Source organism: Colius striatus, unplaced genomic scaffold (assembly GCF_028858725.1).
Source record: "Colius striatus isolate bColStr4 unplaced genomic scaffold, bColStr4.1.hap1 scaffold_40, whole genome shotgun sequence".
NCBI lineage: Eukaryota > Metazoa > Chordata > Aves > Coliiformes > Coliidae > Colius > Colius striatus.
The window spans coordinates 2,352,938-2,368,136 of record NW_026908523.1 but is presented as its reverse complement, the minus strand read 5'-3'; the positions used below and the strand labels follow the sequence as shown (position 1 = coordinate 2,368,136).

Genomic DNA, 15,199 nt, shown 5'->3' with positions numbered 1-15,199 from the left:
AGCTCTGGCACATCTGCTGGGCCATGTGTTGCCCTCAGCTTTGCCCTGAGCACCTTCTGCTGAAGTCTGGATTGGTGCTGGTGTAGCTGGGACTAGAAACTGTCCTTTTTAAGGCTTGTGTTAGCTGGGTTATGCTGGGGCTCTGATTGAGCACTGCTTTGCTTCCAAGCTCAATGATGCTCATGAACTGCATGGTGAAGCACAGAAGCTGTTTGGGAGCTGCTCAGAGCAATGTCTTTGATTGAAATTGGGCAGAGGAAGAGTGAGGAGTGTTAAAAAGAGAGATGCCATTGCCTAAAGCTGTTTGCTCTTCCTCCCTGCCCTGTTCTTCCTCTCCTGTGGAGCAGAAGGAGTTGCACTCCATGTGGTGATGCCCAGTGGGGACTGGAGAAGCTCTGGCACATCTGCTGGGGCTTTGCCCTGGTAAAGCTGAGCACCTTCTGCTGAAGTCTGGATTGGTGCTGGTGTAGTTGGGACTAGAAACTGTCCTTGTTTAGGCTTTTGTTAGCTGGGTTATGCTGGGGCTTTGATTGAGCACTGCTTTGCTTCCAAGCTCAATGATGCTCATGAACTGCATGGTGAAGCACAGAAGCTGTTTGGGAGCTGCTCAGAGCAATGTCTTTGATTGAAAGTAGAGAGAGGAAGAGTGAGGAGTGTTAAAAAGAGAGATGCCATTGCCTAAAGCTGTTTGCTCTTCCTCCCTGCCCTATTCTTCCTCTCCTGTGGAGCAGAAGGAGTTGCACTCCATGTGGTGATGTCCAGTGGGGACTGGAGAAGCTCTGGCACATCTGCTGGGCCATGTGTTGCCCTCAGCTTTGCCCTGAGCACCTTCTGCTGAAGTCTGGATTGGTGCTGCTGTAGCTGGGACTAGAAACTGTCCTTGTTTAGGCTTTTGTTAGCTGGGTTATGCTGGGGCTTTGATTGAGCTCTGCTTTGCTTCCAAGCTCAATGATGCTCATGAACTGCATGGTCAAGCACAGAAGCTGTTTGGGAGCTGCTCAGAGCAATGTCTTTGATTGAAATTGGGCAGAGGAAGAGTGAGGAGTGTTAAAAAGAGAGATGCCATTGCCTAAAGCTGTTTGCTCTTCCTCCCTGCCCTATTCTTCCTCTCCTGTGGAGCAGGAGTTGTCCTCCATGTGGTGATGTCCAGTGGGGACTGGAGAAGCTCTGGCACATCTGCTGGGCCATGTGTTGCCCTCAGCTTTGCCCTGAGCACCTTCTGCTGAAGTCTGGATTGGTGCTGGTGTAGCTGGGACTAGAAACTGTCCTTGTTTAGGCTTTTGTTAGCTGGGTTATGCTGGGGCTTTGATTGAGCTCTGCTTTGCTTCCAAGCTCAATGATGCTCATGAACTGCATGGTCAAGCACAGAAGCTGTTTGGGAGCTGCTCAGAGCAATGTCTTTGATTGAAAGTGAGCAGAGGAAGAGTGAGAAGAGTTAAAAAGAGAGATGCCATTGCCTAAAGCTGTTTGCTCTTCCTCCCTGCCCTGTTCTTCCTCTCCTGTGGAGCAGAAGGAGTTGCACTCCATGTGGTGATGCCCAGTGGGGACTGGAGAAGCTCTGGCACATCTGCTGGGCCATGTGTTGCCCTCAGCTTTGCCCTGAGCACCTTCTGCTGAAGTCTGGACTTGTGCTGGTGTAGTTGGGACTAGAAACTGTCCTTTTAGCTCTAAGGCAGTGTTGAGTGGAGCATTGGTCTAACAGTGCTTGCATTTAGCTTCCAGATGCCCTGATGCCTGCAAGGTGTGTTTAACAGACCAGGTCTTGTCAGAAGACTCTTGTTGCACCCAGAGGCTGTGCTCTATGCACAGACCACCAGAGGAATAGGGACAATGGCTTGTGGGAGTGATGAAGCCTTGAATGCTCCTCTCTCCTCTCCCTCCAGGTCTCCCTGTGTTCCAACACCGTGAGGACATACGAGCTGGCTCTGGTGCTGGAGGTGGATGGTGTTGGGGAGGTGTGTGAGCTGCCCATCACTGCCAGGTACCAGCACTTTCCTCACAGCTGAGCCCCTCTCCTCATGCCCCCAGCCCCCAGCTGCCTGTGCAGGGCTCTGCCTCCAGCTCCAAATCAGAGCCAGTTGTGCCCAGTGAGCCAGGAGAGCAGCAGGGCTGGGAGAGCAGCCCATGTTGTGCTCAACACAGCACAGCCCTGAGCCTTCTGCTAAAGGGAACATGATGATGTTTGTTATTGGCCTGGGTTTTGGTGCTTGGGCTGCAGCCAGTTTCCAAAGGGCCACCTCTCCTCCTTCCTGCCAGTGCTGGGCTTGGGCTGGGCTGTGACCAAAGTGCAGCCAGGAGCCAGCTGAGAGCTGCTGAGAAAAGCTTGTGCCACATGAGAAAAGGGCTGATGGGAGGACAAATAAAGGCAAGGTCTTAGGAAGGGGAAAGTAGCCTTTGCTGTGGAAGGTGAGCTCAGGGTTCTCTGCTTCCCTTTGGCTCTTTTGAGCATCATCTTCCTTGTGGCAGAAGCTGCTGGTGCAGTTTGGATCCTGGGTGCCAGCTGAGTGAGCAGAGGGATGCAGCTCACTGCTGCTGTTGCCTGTTCCCATCAGAGTCATCCAGGCAGTGCCTGGGCTGCAATTGCTTGTAGAACAAGTGCAAATGGGAGCAGGCAGTGCATGGCCCTGGGAGGGTGCAGGACCAAGGTAGCTGCAGGTGCCAGGAGGGAGTAGTGCCCCACTGCATGGTGGTGCTTTGTGCTGAGAGCTGCTGTGTGCTTCAGCTGGCAAAAGCTTGTGCCAGATGAGAAAAGGGCTGATGGGAGGACAAATAAAGGCAAGGTCTTAGGAAGGGGAAAGTAGCCTTTGCTGTGGAAGGTGAGCTCAGGGTTCTCTGCTTCCCTTTGGCTCTTTTGAGCATCATCTTCCCACACCTTGTGGCAGAAGCTGCTGGTGCAGTTTGGATCCTGGGTGCCAGCTGAGTGAGCAGAGGGATGCAGCTCACTGCTGCTGTTGCCTGTTCCCATCAGAGTCATCCAGGCAGTGCCTGGGCTGCAATTGCTTGTAGAACAAGTGCAAATGGGAGCAGGCAGTGTCTGGCTCTGGGAGGGTGCAGGACCAAGGTAGCTGCAGGTACCAGGAGGGAGTAGTGCCCCACTGCATGGTGGTGCTTTGTGCTGAGAGCTGCTGAGAAAAGCTTGTGCCACATGAGAAAAGGGCTGATGGGAGGACAAATAAAGGCAAGGTCTTAGGAAGGGGAAAGTAGCCCTTGCTGTGGAAGGTGAGCTCAGGGCTCTCTGCTTCCCTTTGGCTCTTTTGAGCATCATCTTCCTTGTGGCAGAAGCTGCTGGTGCAGTTTGGATCCTGGGTGCCAGCTGAGTGACCAGAGGGATGCAGCTCACTGCTGCTGTTGCCTGTTCCCATCAGAGTCATCCAGGCAGTGCCTGGGCTGCAATTGCTTGTAAAACAAGTGCAAATGGGAGCAGGCAGTGTCTGGCCCTGGGAGGGTGCAGGACCAAGGTAGCTGCAGGTACCAGGAGGGAGTAGTGCCCCACTGCATGGTGGTGCTTTGTGCTGAGAGCTGCTGTGTGGTTCAGCTGGCAAAAGCTTGTGCCACATGAGAAAAGGGCTGATGGGAGGACAAATAAAGGCAAGGTCTTAGGAAGGAGAAAGTAGTCCTTGCTGTGGAAGGTGAGCTCAGGGTTCTCTGCTTCCCTTTGGCTCTTTTGAGCATCATCTTCCCACACCTTGTGGCAGAAGCTGCTGGTGCAGTTTGGATCCTGGGTGCCAGCTGAGTGAGCAGAGGGATGCAGCTCACTGCTGCTGTTGCCTCTCCCCATCAGAGTCATCCAGGCAGTGCCTGGGCTGCAATTGCTTGTAGAACAAGTGCAAATGGGAGCAGGCAGTGCATGGCCCTGGGAGGGTGCAGGACCAAGGTAGCTGCAGGTACCAGGAGGGAGTAGTGCCCCACTGCATGGTGGTGCTTTGTGCTGAGAGCTGCTGAGAAAAGCTTGTGCCACATGAGAAAAGGGCTGATGGGAGGACAAATAAAGGCAAGGTCTTAGGAAGGGGAAAGTAGTCCTTGCTGTGGAAGTTGAGCTCAGGGTTCTCTGCTTCCCTTTGGCTCTTTTGAGCATCATCTTCCCACACCTTGTGGCAGAAGCTGCTGGTGCAGTTTGGATCCTGGGTGCCAGCTGAGTGAGCAGAGGGATGCAGCTCACTGCTGCTGTTGCCTGTTCCCATCAGAGTCATCCAGGCAGTGCCTGGGCTGCAATTGCTTGTGAAACAAGTGCAAATGGGAGCAGGCAGTGTCTGGCCCTGGGAGGGTGCAGGACCAAGGTAGCTGCAGGTACCAGGAGGGATCAGTGCCCCACTGCATGGTGGTGCTTTGTGCTGAGAGCTGCTGTGTGCTTCAGCTGGCAAAAGCTTGTGCCACATGAGAAAAGGGCTGATGGGAGGACAAATAAAGGCAAGGTCTTAGGAAGGGGAAAGTAGCCCTTGCTGTGGAAGTTGAGCTCAGGGTTCTCTGCTTCCCTTTGGCTCTTTTGAGCATCATCTTCCCACACCTTGTGGCAGAAGCTGCTGGTGCAGTTTGGATCCTGGGTGCCAGCTGAGTGAGCAGAGGGATGCAGCTCACTGCTGCTGTTGCCTCTCCCCATCAGAGTCATCCAGGCAGTGCCTGGGCTGCAATTGCTTGTGAAACAAGTGCAAATGGGAGCAGGCAGTGTCTGGCCCTGGGAGGGTGAAGGACCAAGGTAGCTGCAGGTGCTGGGAGGGAGTAGTGCCCCACTGCATGGTGGTGCTTTGTGCTGAGAGCTGCTGAGAAAAGCTTGTGCCACATGAGAAAAGGGCTGATGGGAGGACAAATAAAGGCAAGGTCTTAGGAAGGGGAAAGTAGTCCTTGCTGTGGAAGGTGAGCTCAGGGTTCTCTGCTTCCCTTTGGCTCTTTTGAGCATCATCTTCCTCCACCTTGTGGCAGAAGCTGCTGGTGCAGTTTGGATCCTGGGTGCCAGCTGAGTGAGCAGAGGGATGCAGCTCACTGCTGCTGTTGCCTGTTCCCATCAGAGTCATCCAGGCAGTGCCTGGGCTGCAATTGCTTGTGAAACAAGTGCAAATGGGAGCAGGCAGTGCATGGCCCTGGGAGGGTGCAGGACCAAGGTAGCTGCAGGTGCCAGGAGGGAGTAGTGCCCCACTGCATGGTGGTGCTTTGTGCTGAGAGCTGCTGAGAAAACCTTGTGCCACATGAGAAAAGGGCTGATGGGAGGACAAATAAAGGCAAGGTCTTAGGAAGGGGAAAGTAGCCCTTGCTGTGGAAGCTGAGCTCAGGGTTCTCTGCTTCCCTTTGGCTCTTTTGAGCATCATCTTCCTACAGCTTGTGGCTGAAGCTGCTGGTGCAGTTTGGATCCTGGGTGCCAGCTGAGTGAGCAGAGGGATGCAGCTCACTGCTGCTGTTGCCTGTTCCCATCAGAGTCATCCAGGCAGTGCCTGGGCTGCAATTGCTTGTGAAACAAGTGCAAATGGGAGCAGGCAGTGCATGGCCCTGGGAGGGTGCAGGACCAAGGTAGCTGCAGGTGCCAGGAGGGAGTAGTGCCCCACTGCATGGTGGTGCTTTGTGCTGAGAGCTGCTGTGTGCTTCAGCTGGCAAAAGCTTGTGCCACATGAGAAAAGGGCTGATGGGAGGACAAATAAAGGCAAGGTCTTAGGAAGGGGAAAGTAGCCCTTGCTGTGGAAGGTGAGCTCAGGGTTCTCTGCTTCCCTTTGGCTCTTTTGAGCATCATCTTCCCACAGCTTGTGGCAGAAGCTGCTGGTGCAGTTTGGATCCTGGGTGCCAGCTGAGTGAGCAGAGGGATGCAGCTCACTGCTGCTGTTGCCTGTTCCCATCAGAGTCATCCAGGCAGTGCCTGGGCTGCAATTGCTTGTAGAACAAGTGCAAATGGGAGCAGGCAGTGCATGGCCCTGGGAGGGTGCAGGACCAAGGTAGCTGCAGGTGCCAGGAGGGAGTAGTGCCCCACTGCATGGTGGTGCTTTGTGCTGAGAGCTGCTGAGAAAAGCTTGTGCCACATGAGAAAAGGGCTGATGGGAGGACAAATAAAGGCAAGGTCTTAGGAAGGGGAAAGTAGTCCTTGCTGTGGAAGGTGAGCTCAGGGTTCTCTGCTTCCCTTTGGCTCTTTTGAGCATCATCTTCCTCCACCTTGTGGCAGAAGCTGCTGGTGCAGTTTGGATCCTGGGTGCCAGCTGAGTGAGCAGAGGGATGCAGCTCACTGCTGCTGTTGCCTCTCCCCATCAGAGTCATCCAGGCAGTGCCTGGGCTGCAATTGCTTGTGAAACAAGTGCAAATGGGAGCAGGCAGTGCATGGCCCTGGGAGGGTGCAGGACCAAGGTAGCTGCAGGTGCCAGGAGGGATCAGTGCCCCACTGCATGGTGGTGCTTTGTGCTGAGAGCTGCTGTGTGCTTCAGCTGACAAAAGCTTGTGCCACATGAGAAAAGGGCTGATGGGAGGACAAATAAAGGCAAGGTCTTAGGAAGGGGAAAGTAGCCCTTGCTGTGGAAGGTGAGCTCAGGGCTCTCTGCTTCCCTTTGGCTCTTTTGAGCATCATCTTCCTTGTGGCAGAAGCTGCTGGTGCAGTTTGGATCCTGGGTGCCAGCTGAGTGAGCAGAGGGATGCAGCTCACTGCTGCTGTTGCCTGTTCCCATCAGAGTCATCCAGGCAGTGCCTGGGCTGCAATTGCTTGTGAAACAAGTGCAAATGGGAGCAGGCAGTGCATGGCCCTGGGAGGGTGCAGGACCAAGGTAGCTGCAGGTGCTGGGAGGGAGTAGTGCCCCACTGCATGGTGGTGCTTTGTGCTGAGAGCTGCTGTGTGCTTCAGCTGACAAAAGCTTGTGCCACATGAGAAAAGGGCTGATGGGAGGACAAATAAAGGCAAGGTCTTAGGAAGGGGAAAGTAGCCCTTGCTGTGGAAGTTGAGCTCAGGGCTCTCTGCTTCCCTTTGGCTCTTTTGAGCATCATCTTCCTTGTGGCAGAAGCTGCTGGTGCAGTTTGGATCCTGGGTGCCAGCTGAGTGAGCAGAGGGATGCAGCTCACTGCTGCTGTTGCCTCTCCCCATCAGAGTCATCCAGGCAGTGCCTGGGCTGCAATTGCTTGTAGAACAAGTGCAAATGGGAGCAGGCAGTGTCTGGCCCTGGGAGGGTGCAGGACCAAGGTAGCTGCAGGTGCCAGGAGGGATCAGTGCCCCACTGCATGGTGGTGCTTTGTGCTGAGAGCTGCTGTGTGCTTCAGCTGACAAAAGCTTGTGCCACATGAGAAAAGGGCTGATGGGAGGACAAATAAAGGCAAGGTCTTAGGAAGGGGAAAGCAGCCCTTGCTGTGGAAGGTGAGCTCAGGGTTCTCTGCTTCCCTTTGGCTCTTTTGAGCATCATCTTCCCACACCTTGTGGCAGAAGCTGCTGGTGCAGTTTGGATCCTGGGTGCCAGCTGAGTGAGCAGAGGGATGCAGCTCACTGCTGCTGTTGCCTCTCCCCATCAGAGTCATCCAGGCAGTGCCTGGGCTGCAATTGCTTGTAAAACAAGTGCAAATGGGAGCAGGCAGTGTCTGGCCCTGGGAGGGTGCAGGACCAAGGTAGCTGCAGGTGCCAGGAGGGAGTAGTGCCCCACTGCATGGTGGTGCTTTGTGCTGAGAGCTGCTGAGAAAAGCTTGTGCCACATGAGAAAAGGGCTGATGGGAGGACAAATAAAGGCAAGGTCTGAGGAAGGGGAAAGTAGCCCTTGCTGTGGAAGGTGAGCTCAGGATTCTCTGCTTCCCTTTGGCTCTTTTGAGCATCATCTTCCTTGTGGCTGAAGCTGCTGGTGCAGTTTGGATCCTGGGTGCCAGCTGAGTGACCAGAGGGATGCAGCTCACTGCTGCTGTTGCCTCTCCCCATCAGAGTCATCCAGGCAGTGCCTGGGCTGCAATTGCTTGTGAAACAAGTGCAAATGGGAGCAGGCAGTGCATGGCCCTGGGAGGGTGCAGGACCAAGGTAGCTGCAGGTGCTGGGAGGGAGCAGTGCCCCACTGCATGGTGGTGCTTTGTGCTGAGAGCTGCTGTGTGCTTCAGCTGACAAAAGCTTGTGCCAGATGAGAAAAGGGCTGATGGGAGGACAAATAAAGGCAAGGTCTTAGGAAGGGGAAAGTAGCCCTTGCTGTGGAAATTGAGCTCAGGATTCTCTGCTTCCCTTTGGCTCTTTTGAGCATCATCTTCCTTGTGGCTGAAGCTGCTGGTGCAGTTTGGATCCTGGGTGCCAGCTGAGTGAGCAGAGGGATGCAGCTCACTGCTGCTGTTGCCTGTTCCCATCAGAGTCATCCAGGCAGTGCCTGGGCTGCAAACAAGTGAAACAAGTGCAAATGGGAGCAGGCAGTGCATGGCCCTGGGAGGGTGCAGGACCAAGGTAGCTGCAGGTGCTGGGAGGGAGTAGTGCCCCACTGCATGGTGGTGCTTTGTGCTGAGAGCTGCTGTGTGCTTCAGCTGACAAAAGCTTGTGCCACAGGAGAAAAGGGCTGATGGGAGGACAAATAAAGGCAAGGTCTTAGGAAGGGGAAAGTAGCCCTTGCTGTGGAAGGTGAGCTCAGGATTGTCTGCTTCCCTTTGGCTCTTTTGAGCATCATCTTCCCACACCTTGTGGCAGAAGCTGCTGGTGCAGTTTGGATCCTGGGTGCCAGCTGAGTGAGCAGAGGGATGCAGCTCACTGCTGCTGTTGCCTCTCCCCATCAGAGTCATCCAGGCAGTGCCTGGGCTGCAATTGCTTGTAGAACAAGTGCAAATGGGAGCAGGCAGTGCATGGCCCTGGGAGGGTGCAGGACCAAGGTAGCTGCAGGTGCTGGGAGGGATCAGTGCCCCACTGCATGGTGGTGCTTTGTGCTGAGAGCTGCTGTGTGCTTCAGCTGGCAAAAGCTTGTGCCACATGAGAAAAGGGCTGCTGGGAGGACAAATAAAGGCAAGGTCTTAGGAAGGGGAAAGTAGCCCTTGCTGTGGAAGGTGAGCTCAGGGCTCTCTGCTTCCCTTTGGCTCTTTTGAGCATCATCTTCCTTGTGGCAGAAGCTGCTGGTGCAGTTTGGATCCTGGGTGCCAGCTGAGTGAGCAGAGGGATGCAGCTCACTGCTGCTGTTGCCTGTTCCCATCAGAGTCATCCAGGCAGTGCCTGGGCTGCAATTGCTTGTGAAACAAGTGCAAATGGGAGCAGGCAGTGCATGGCCCTGGGAGGGTGCAGGACCAAGGTAGCTGCAGGTGCTGGGAGGGATCAGTGCCCCACTGCATGGTGGTGCTTTGTGCTGAGAGCTGCTGTGTGCTTCAGCTGACAAAAGCTTGTGCCACAGGAGAAAAGGGCTGATGGGAGGACAAATAAAGGCAAGGTCTTAGGAAGGGGAAAGTAGCCCTTGCTGTGGAAGGTGAGCTCAGGATTGTCTGCTTCCCTTTGGCTCTTTTGAGCATCATCTTCCCACACTTTGTGGCAGAAGCTGCTGGTGCAGTTTGGATCCTGGGTGCCAGCTGAGTGAGCAGAGGGATGCAGCTCACTGCTGCTGTTGCCTGTCCCCATCAGAGTCATCCAGGCAGTGCCTGGGCTGCAATTGCTTGTGAAACAAGTGCAAATGGGAGCAGGCAGTGTCTGGCCCTGGGAGGGTGCAGGACCAAGGTAGCTGCAGGTGCCAGGAGGGAGTAGTGCCCCACTGCATGGTGGTGCTTTGTGCTGAGAGCTGCTGTGTGCTTCAGCTGGCAAAAGCTTGTGCCACATGAGAAAAGGGCTGATGGGAGGACAAATAAAGGCAAGGTCTTAGGAAGGGGAAAGTAGCCCTTGCTGTGGAAATTGAGCTCACTATTCTCTGCCTCCCTTTGGCTCTTTTGAGCATCATCTTCCTTGTGGCTGAAGCTGCTGGTGCAGTTTGGATCCTGGGTGCCAGCTGAGTGAGCAGAGGGATGCAGCTCACTGCTGCTGTTGCCTCTCCCCATCAGAGTCATCCAGGCAGTGCCTGGGCTGCAAACAAGTGAAACAAGTGCAAATGGGAGCAGGCAGTGCATGGCCCTGGGAGGGTGCAGGACCAAGGTAGCTGCAGGTGCTGGGAGGGAGTAGTGCCCCACTGCATGGTGGTGCTTTGTGCTGAGAGCTGCTGTGTGCTTCAGCTGACAAAAGCTTGTGCCACATGAGAAAAGGGCTGATGGGAGGACAAATAAAGGCAAGGTCTTAGGAAGGGGAAAGTAGCCCTTGCTGTGGAAGGTGAGCTCAGGGTTCTCTGCTTCCCTTTGGCTCATTTGAGCATCATCTTCCCACACCTTGTGGCAGAAGCTGCTGGTGCAGTTTGGATCCTGGGTGCCAGCTGAGTGAGCAGAGGGATGCAGCTCACTGCTGCTGTTGCCTGTTCCCATCAGAGTCATCCAGTCAGTGCCTGGGCTGCAATTGCTTGTGAAACAAGTGCAAATGGGAGCAGGCAGTGTCTGGCCCTGGGAGGGTGCAGGACCAAGGTAGCTGCAGGTGCTGGGAGGGAGTAGTGCCCCACTGCATGGTGGTGCTTTGTGCTGAGAGCTGCTGAGAAAACCTTGTGCCACATGAGAAAAGGGCTGATGGGAGGACAAATAAAGGCAAGGTCTGAGGAAGGGGAAAGTAGCCCTTGCTGTGGAAAGTGAGCTCAGGGTTCTCTGCTTCCCTTTGGCTCATTTGAGCATCATCTTCCCACACCTTGTGGCAGAAGCTGCTGGTGCAGTTTGGATCCTGGGTGCCAGCTGAGTGAGCAGAGGGATGCAGCTCACTGCTGCTGTTGCCTCTCCCCATCAGAGTCATCCAGGCAGTGCCTGGGCTGCAATTGCTTGTGAAACAAGTGCAAATGGGAGCAGGCAGTGCATGGCCCTGGGAGGGTGCAGGACCAAGGTAGCTGCAGGTGCCAGGAGGGATCAGTGCCCCACTGCATAAGGCAGGTGGTGATTTGTGCTGAGCTGAAAAAGCTTGTGCCACATGAGAAAAGGGCTGATGGGAGGACAACTAAAGGCAAGGTCTTAGGAAGGGGAAAGTAGCCCTTGCTGTGGAAGGTGAGCTCAGGGTTCTCTGCTTCCCTTTGGCTCATTTGAGCATCATCTTCCTTGTGGCAGAAGCTGCTGGTGCAGTTTGGATCCTGGGTGCCAGCTGAGTGAGCAGAGGGATGCAGCTCACTGCTGCTGTTGCCTCTCCCCATCAGAGTCATCCAGGCAGTGCCTGGGCTGCAATTGCTTGTAGAACAAGTGCAAATGGGAGCAGGCAGTGTCTGGCCCTGGGAGGGTGCAGGACCAAGGTAGCTGCAGGTGCTGGGAGGGAGTAGTGCCCCACTGCATGGTGGTGCTTTGTGCTGAGAGCTGCTGTGTGCTTCAGCTGACAAAAGCTTGTGCCACATGAGAAAAGGGCTGATGGGAGGACAAATAAAGGCAAGGTCTTAGGAAGGGGAAAGTAGCCCTTGCTGTGGAAGCTGAGCTCAGGGCTCTCTGCTTCCCTTTGGCTCTTTTGAGCATCATCTTCCTTGTGGCAGAAGCTGCTGGTGCAGTTTGGATCCTGGGTGCCAGCTGAGTGAGCAGAGGGATGCAGCTCACTGCTGCTGTTGCCTGTTCCCATCAGAGTCATCCAGGCAGTGCCTGGGCTGCAATTGCTTGTGAAACAAGTGCAAATGGGAGCAGGCAGTGCATGGCCCTGGGAGGGTGCAGGACCAAGGTAGCTGCAGGTGCTGGGAGGGAGTAGTGCCCCACTGCATGGTGGTGCTTTGTGCTGAGAGCTGCTGAGAAAAGCTTGTGCCACATGAGAAAAGGGCTGATGGGAGGACAAATAAAGGCAAGGTCTTAGGAAGGGGAAAGTAGCCCTTGCTGTGGATGTTGAGCTCAGGGTTCTCTGCTTCCCTTTGGCTCTTTTGAGCATCATCTTCCCACAGCTTGTGGCTGAAGCTGCTGGTGCAGTTTGGATCCTGGGTGCCAGCTGAGTGAGCAGAGGGATGCAGCTCACTGCTGCTGTTGCCTGTTCCCATCAGAGTCATCCAGGCAGTGCCTGGGCTGCAATTGCTTGTGAAACAAGTGCAAATGGGAGCAGGCAGTGTCTGGCCCTGGGAGGGTGCAGGACCAAGGTAGCTGCAGGTGCCAGGAGGGATCAGTGCCCCACTGCATGGTGGTGCTTTGTGCTGAGAGCTGCTGTGTGCTTCAGCTGACAAAAGCTTGTGCCACATGAGAAAAGGGCTGATGGGAGGACAAATAAAGGCAAGGTCTTAGGAAGGGGAAAGTAGCCCTTGCTGTGGAAGGTGAGCTCAGGGCTCTCTGCTTCCCTTTGGCTCTTTTGAGCATCATCTTCCCACACCTTGTGGCAGAAGCTGCTGGTGCAGTTTGGATCCTGGGTGCCAGCTGAGTGAGCAGAGGGATGCAGCTCACTGCTGCTGTTGCCTGTTCCCATCAGAGTCATCCAGGCAGTGCCTGGGCTGCAATTGCTTGTGAAACAAGTGCAAATGGGAGCAGGCAGTGCATGGCCCTGGGAGGGTGCAGGACCAAGGTAGCTGCAGGTACCAGGAGGGATCAGTGCCCCACTGCATGGTGGTGCTTTGTGCTGAGAGCTGCTGAGAAAACCTTGTGCCACATGAGAAAAGGGCTGATGGGAGGACAAATAAAGGCAAGGTCTTAGGAAGGGGAAAGCAGCCCTTGCTGTGGAAGGTGAGCTCAGGATTGTCTGCTTCCCTTTGGCTCTTTTGAGCATCATCTTCCCACACCTTGTGGCAGAAGCTGCTGGTGCAGTTTGGATCCTGGGTGCCAGCTGAGTGAGCAGAGGGATGCAGCTCACTGCTGCTGTTGCCTGTTCCCATCAGAGTCATCCAGGCAGTGCCTGGGCTGCAATTGCTTGTGAAACAACTGCAAATGGGAGCAGGCAGTGTCTGGCCCTGGGAGGGTGCAGGACCAAGGTAGCTGCAGGTGCCAGGAGGGAGTAGTGCCCCACTGCATGGTGGTGCTTTGTGCCCTCTCCCTGGGGCAAATGGCTGAGTTTTCAGCAGCATGAAAGAGGAGAGAATCATTCTTAGAGACACCAAAGTCTTGTGTCCCTCCAGCCCAGGTGAGCACTGGTCCATGATGGGAAAGCTCCCCCAGCTCTCATACCTTGCTGGGACTGTTGGGAGAGCCTTTGCAAGCCTCTTGGGGTAAAAGTACCCATCAGGGAGCTCTGGGACAGAGCCCTGTGGTCTGCCTGGGCACTTGGCAGCCTGTGTGGTGCTGAGCCTCAGGGTTTGCCCATCCTTTACAGGAGAGTGAAGTGAAAGGTGACTTATAGCTGTGTTCTAGTGACAAGCATGCTCCATCTTTGAGGAGCAAACACATGCTGCATGGTCTCAGCATCCCCCATTGCCTCTTGGCCCTCCTTTTGCCCAGCTGTGTGGTTCCTGCCCTGCGAGTGCTCAGCCCCATCGTGAGGTTTGGACGCTGCTTCTTGAGACATCCCCATCAGCAGATGCTGACCCTGGTGAATGACAGCGACCTTCCTGGCTGCTATGGGCTTCTCCCTCAGGTTTGGCATCACCTCATCCATCAGATATCACCCAGGGGTTTATTAGGGGGGGGAAAAACTAAGATAAGACCTTGCTGGTTGATATTCAACCTACAGGTTTGCTGAGAACAACTTACCTGAGTGTATAAATGTTTGGGAGAGGTTAAATAGGAACCTCCTGAAGATAAACCTTGGGAAGCAGTTTGTGTTGTAGGCTTTGGGGTGGTTTCATGCAGGAGAACTCAGAGGGTTGTGGGAATCTGCCTGAAGGAGGCTGCCAGCATGGGAGTGGGTGCTGGTGGAGGATGCAGCAGCAGCTTTGGACCCCCCTGAAGATGCTGAAGACATCCAAGTCTTGTGCCTGCTTTCCATTCTGCTTTCCCAGGGAGCTCTGAAAACGTGTGTGGTAGAAGTTGAGCTGCCTCAAGCTTCCTCAGACATCACTCTGAAGTTGCCTTTGTTCCTTGCAGGAGCACAGGGAGGGTGCTGCTGTGTGGTTCTCCAGCCCTGTGCCGTGTGGGATCATCCAGGCTCACAGCTCAGTGTGTGTGCCCATTGCTGTGGAAGCTCAGGAGCTGGGAGAACGAGACACCATTGCTCACATGGCTGTGTTTGGAAGGGCAAAATCCCCTCTGGTGGGTGCTAGGGAGAGTTGAGCCTTGGTGGGGGTAAAGGGTGGCTGATTCCAAGGGTCCTTCCTGGGAAAGCAAGAACTGTTGAGGCATGACTGGTGTGGGAAGGGAAAGAAGGGATTGGTGGCAGGAGCAGCAGCAGCAGAGAGGTGGAAGGATGGTGCCCTCTTAGGTGCTAATCTAAGGAGCTTGAGGAGCACAAAGAAACACCCTGAAGCCTGCCAAAGCTGGGTCTAACAGCCTTTAATTGCAAGTATTGAGAGGAGGTGATGAGCCCAGTGTGGAGCCCAACACAAGCCCTGGGTCTTGTGCTGTGCTGTGAGATGAACACCAGCTGGTGCTTTGGGAGAGCTTGAGTTGAGCACAAACACCCTGAATCCTGCCAAAGCTGGGTCTAAGGGCTTGACACAGCCTTTAATTGCAAGTATTGACAGGAGCCCAGTGTGGAGCCCAACACAAGGCCTGGGTCTTGTGCTGTGCTGTGAGATGAACACCAGCTGGTGCTTTGGGAGAGCTTGAGTTGAGCACAAACACCCTGAATCCTGCCAAAGCTGGGTCTAACAGCCTTTAATTGCAAGTATGGACAGGAGGCAATGAGCCCAGTGTGGAGCCCAACACAAGCCCTGGGTCTTGTGCTGTGCTGTGAGATGAACACCAGCTGGTGCTTTGGGAGAGCTTGAGTTGAGCACAAACACCCTGAATCCTGCCAAAGCTGGGCCTAAGGGTTTGACACAGCCTTTAATTGTAAGTATTGACAGGAGCCCAGTGTGGAGCCCAACACAAGCCCTGGGTCTTGTGCTGTGCTGATAGATGAACACCAGCTGGTGCTTTGGAGAGCTTGAGCTGAGCACAAACACCCTGAATCCTGCCAAAGCTGGGCCTAAGGGTTTGACACAGCCTTTAATTGCAAGTATGGACAGGAGCCCAGTGTGGAGCCCAACACAAGGCCTGGGTCTTGTGCTGTGCTGTGAGATGAACACCAGCTGGTGCTTTGGGAGAGCTTGAGTTGAGCACAAACAGCCTGAAGCCTGCCAAAGCTGGGTCTAACAGCCTTTAATTGCAAGTATGGACAGGAGGCAATGAGCCCAGTGTGGAGCCCAACACAAGCCCTGGGTCTTGTGCTGTGCTGTGA

General features: G+C 54.7%; 1 protein-coding gene across 1 annotated transcript in view; it reads left to right on the top strand.

Annotated features, from left to right (window-relative positions):
• Positions 1-15,199, top strand: part of LOC133629375 (hydrocephalus-inducing protein homolog) — a 115,124-nt gene that overhangs the window by 28,188 nt on the left and 71,737 nt on the right. The window contains exons 13-15 of the mRNA XM_062020030.1: positions 1,884-1,981; positions 13,321-13,456; positions 13,906-14,070. Coding sequence (XP_061876014.1) covers positions 1,884-1,981; positions 13,321-13,456; positions 13,906-14,070 — 399 coding nt within the window. The remainder of the gene's footprint in view (positions 1-1,883; positions 1,982-13,320; positions 13,457-13,905; positions 14,071-15,199) is intronic.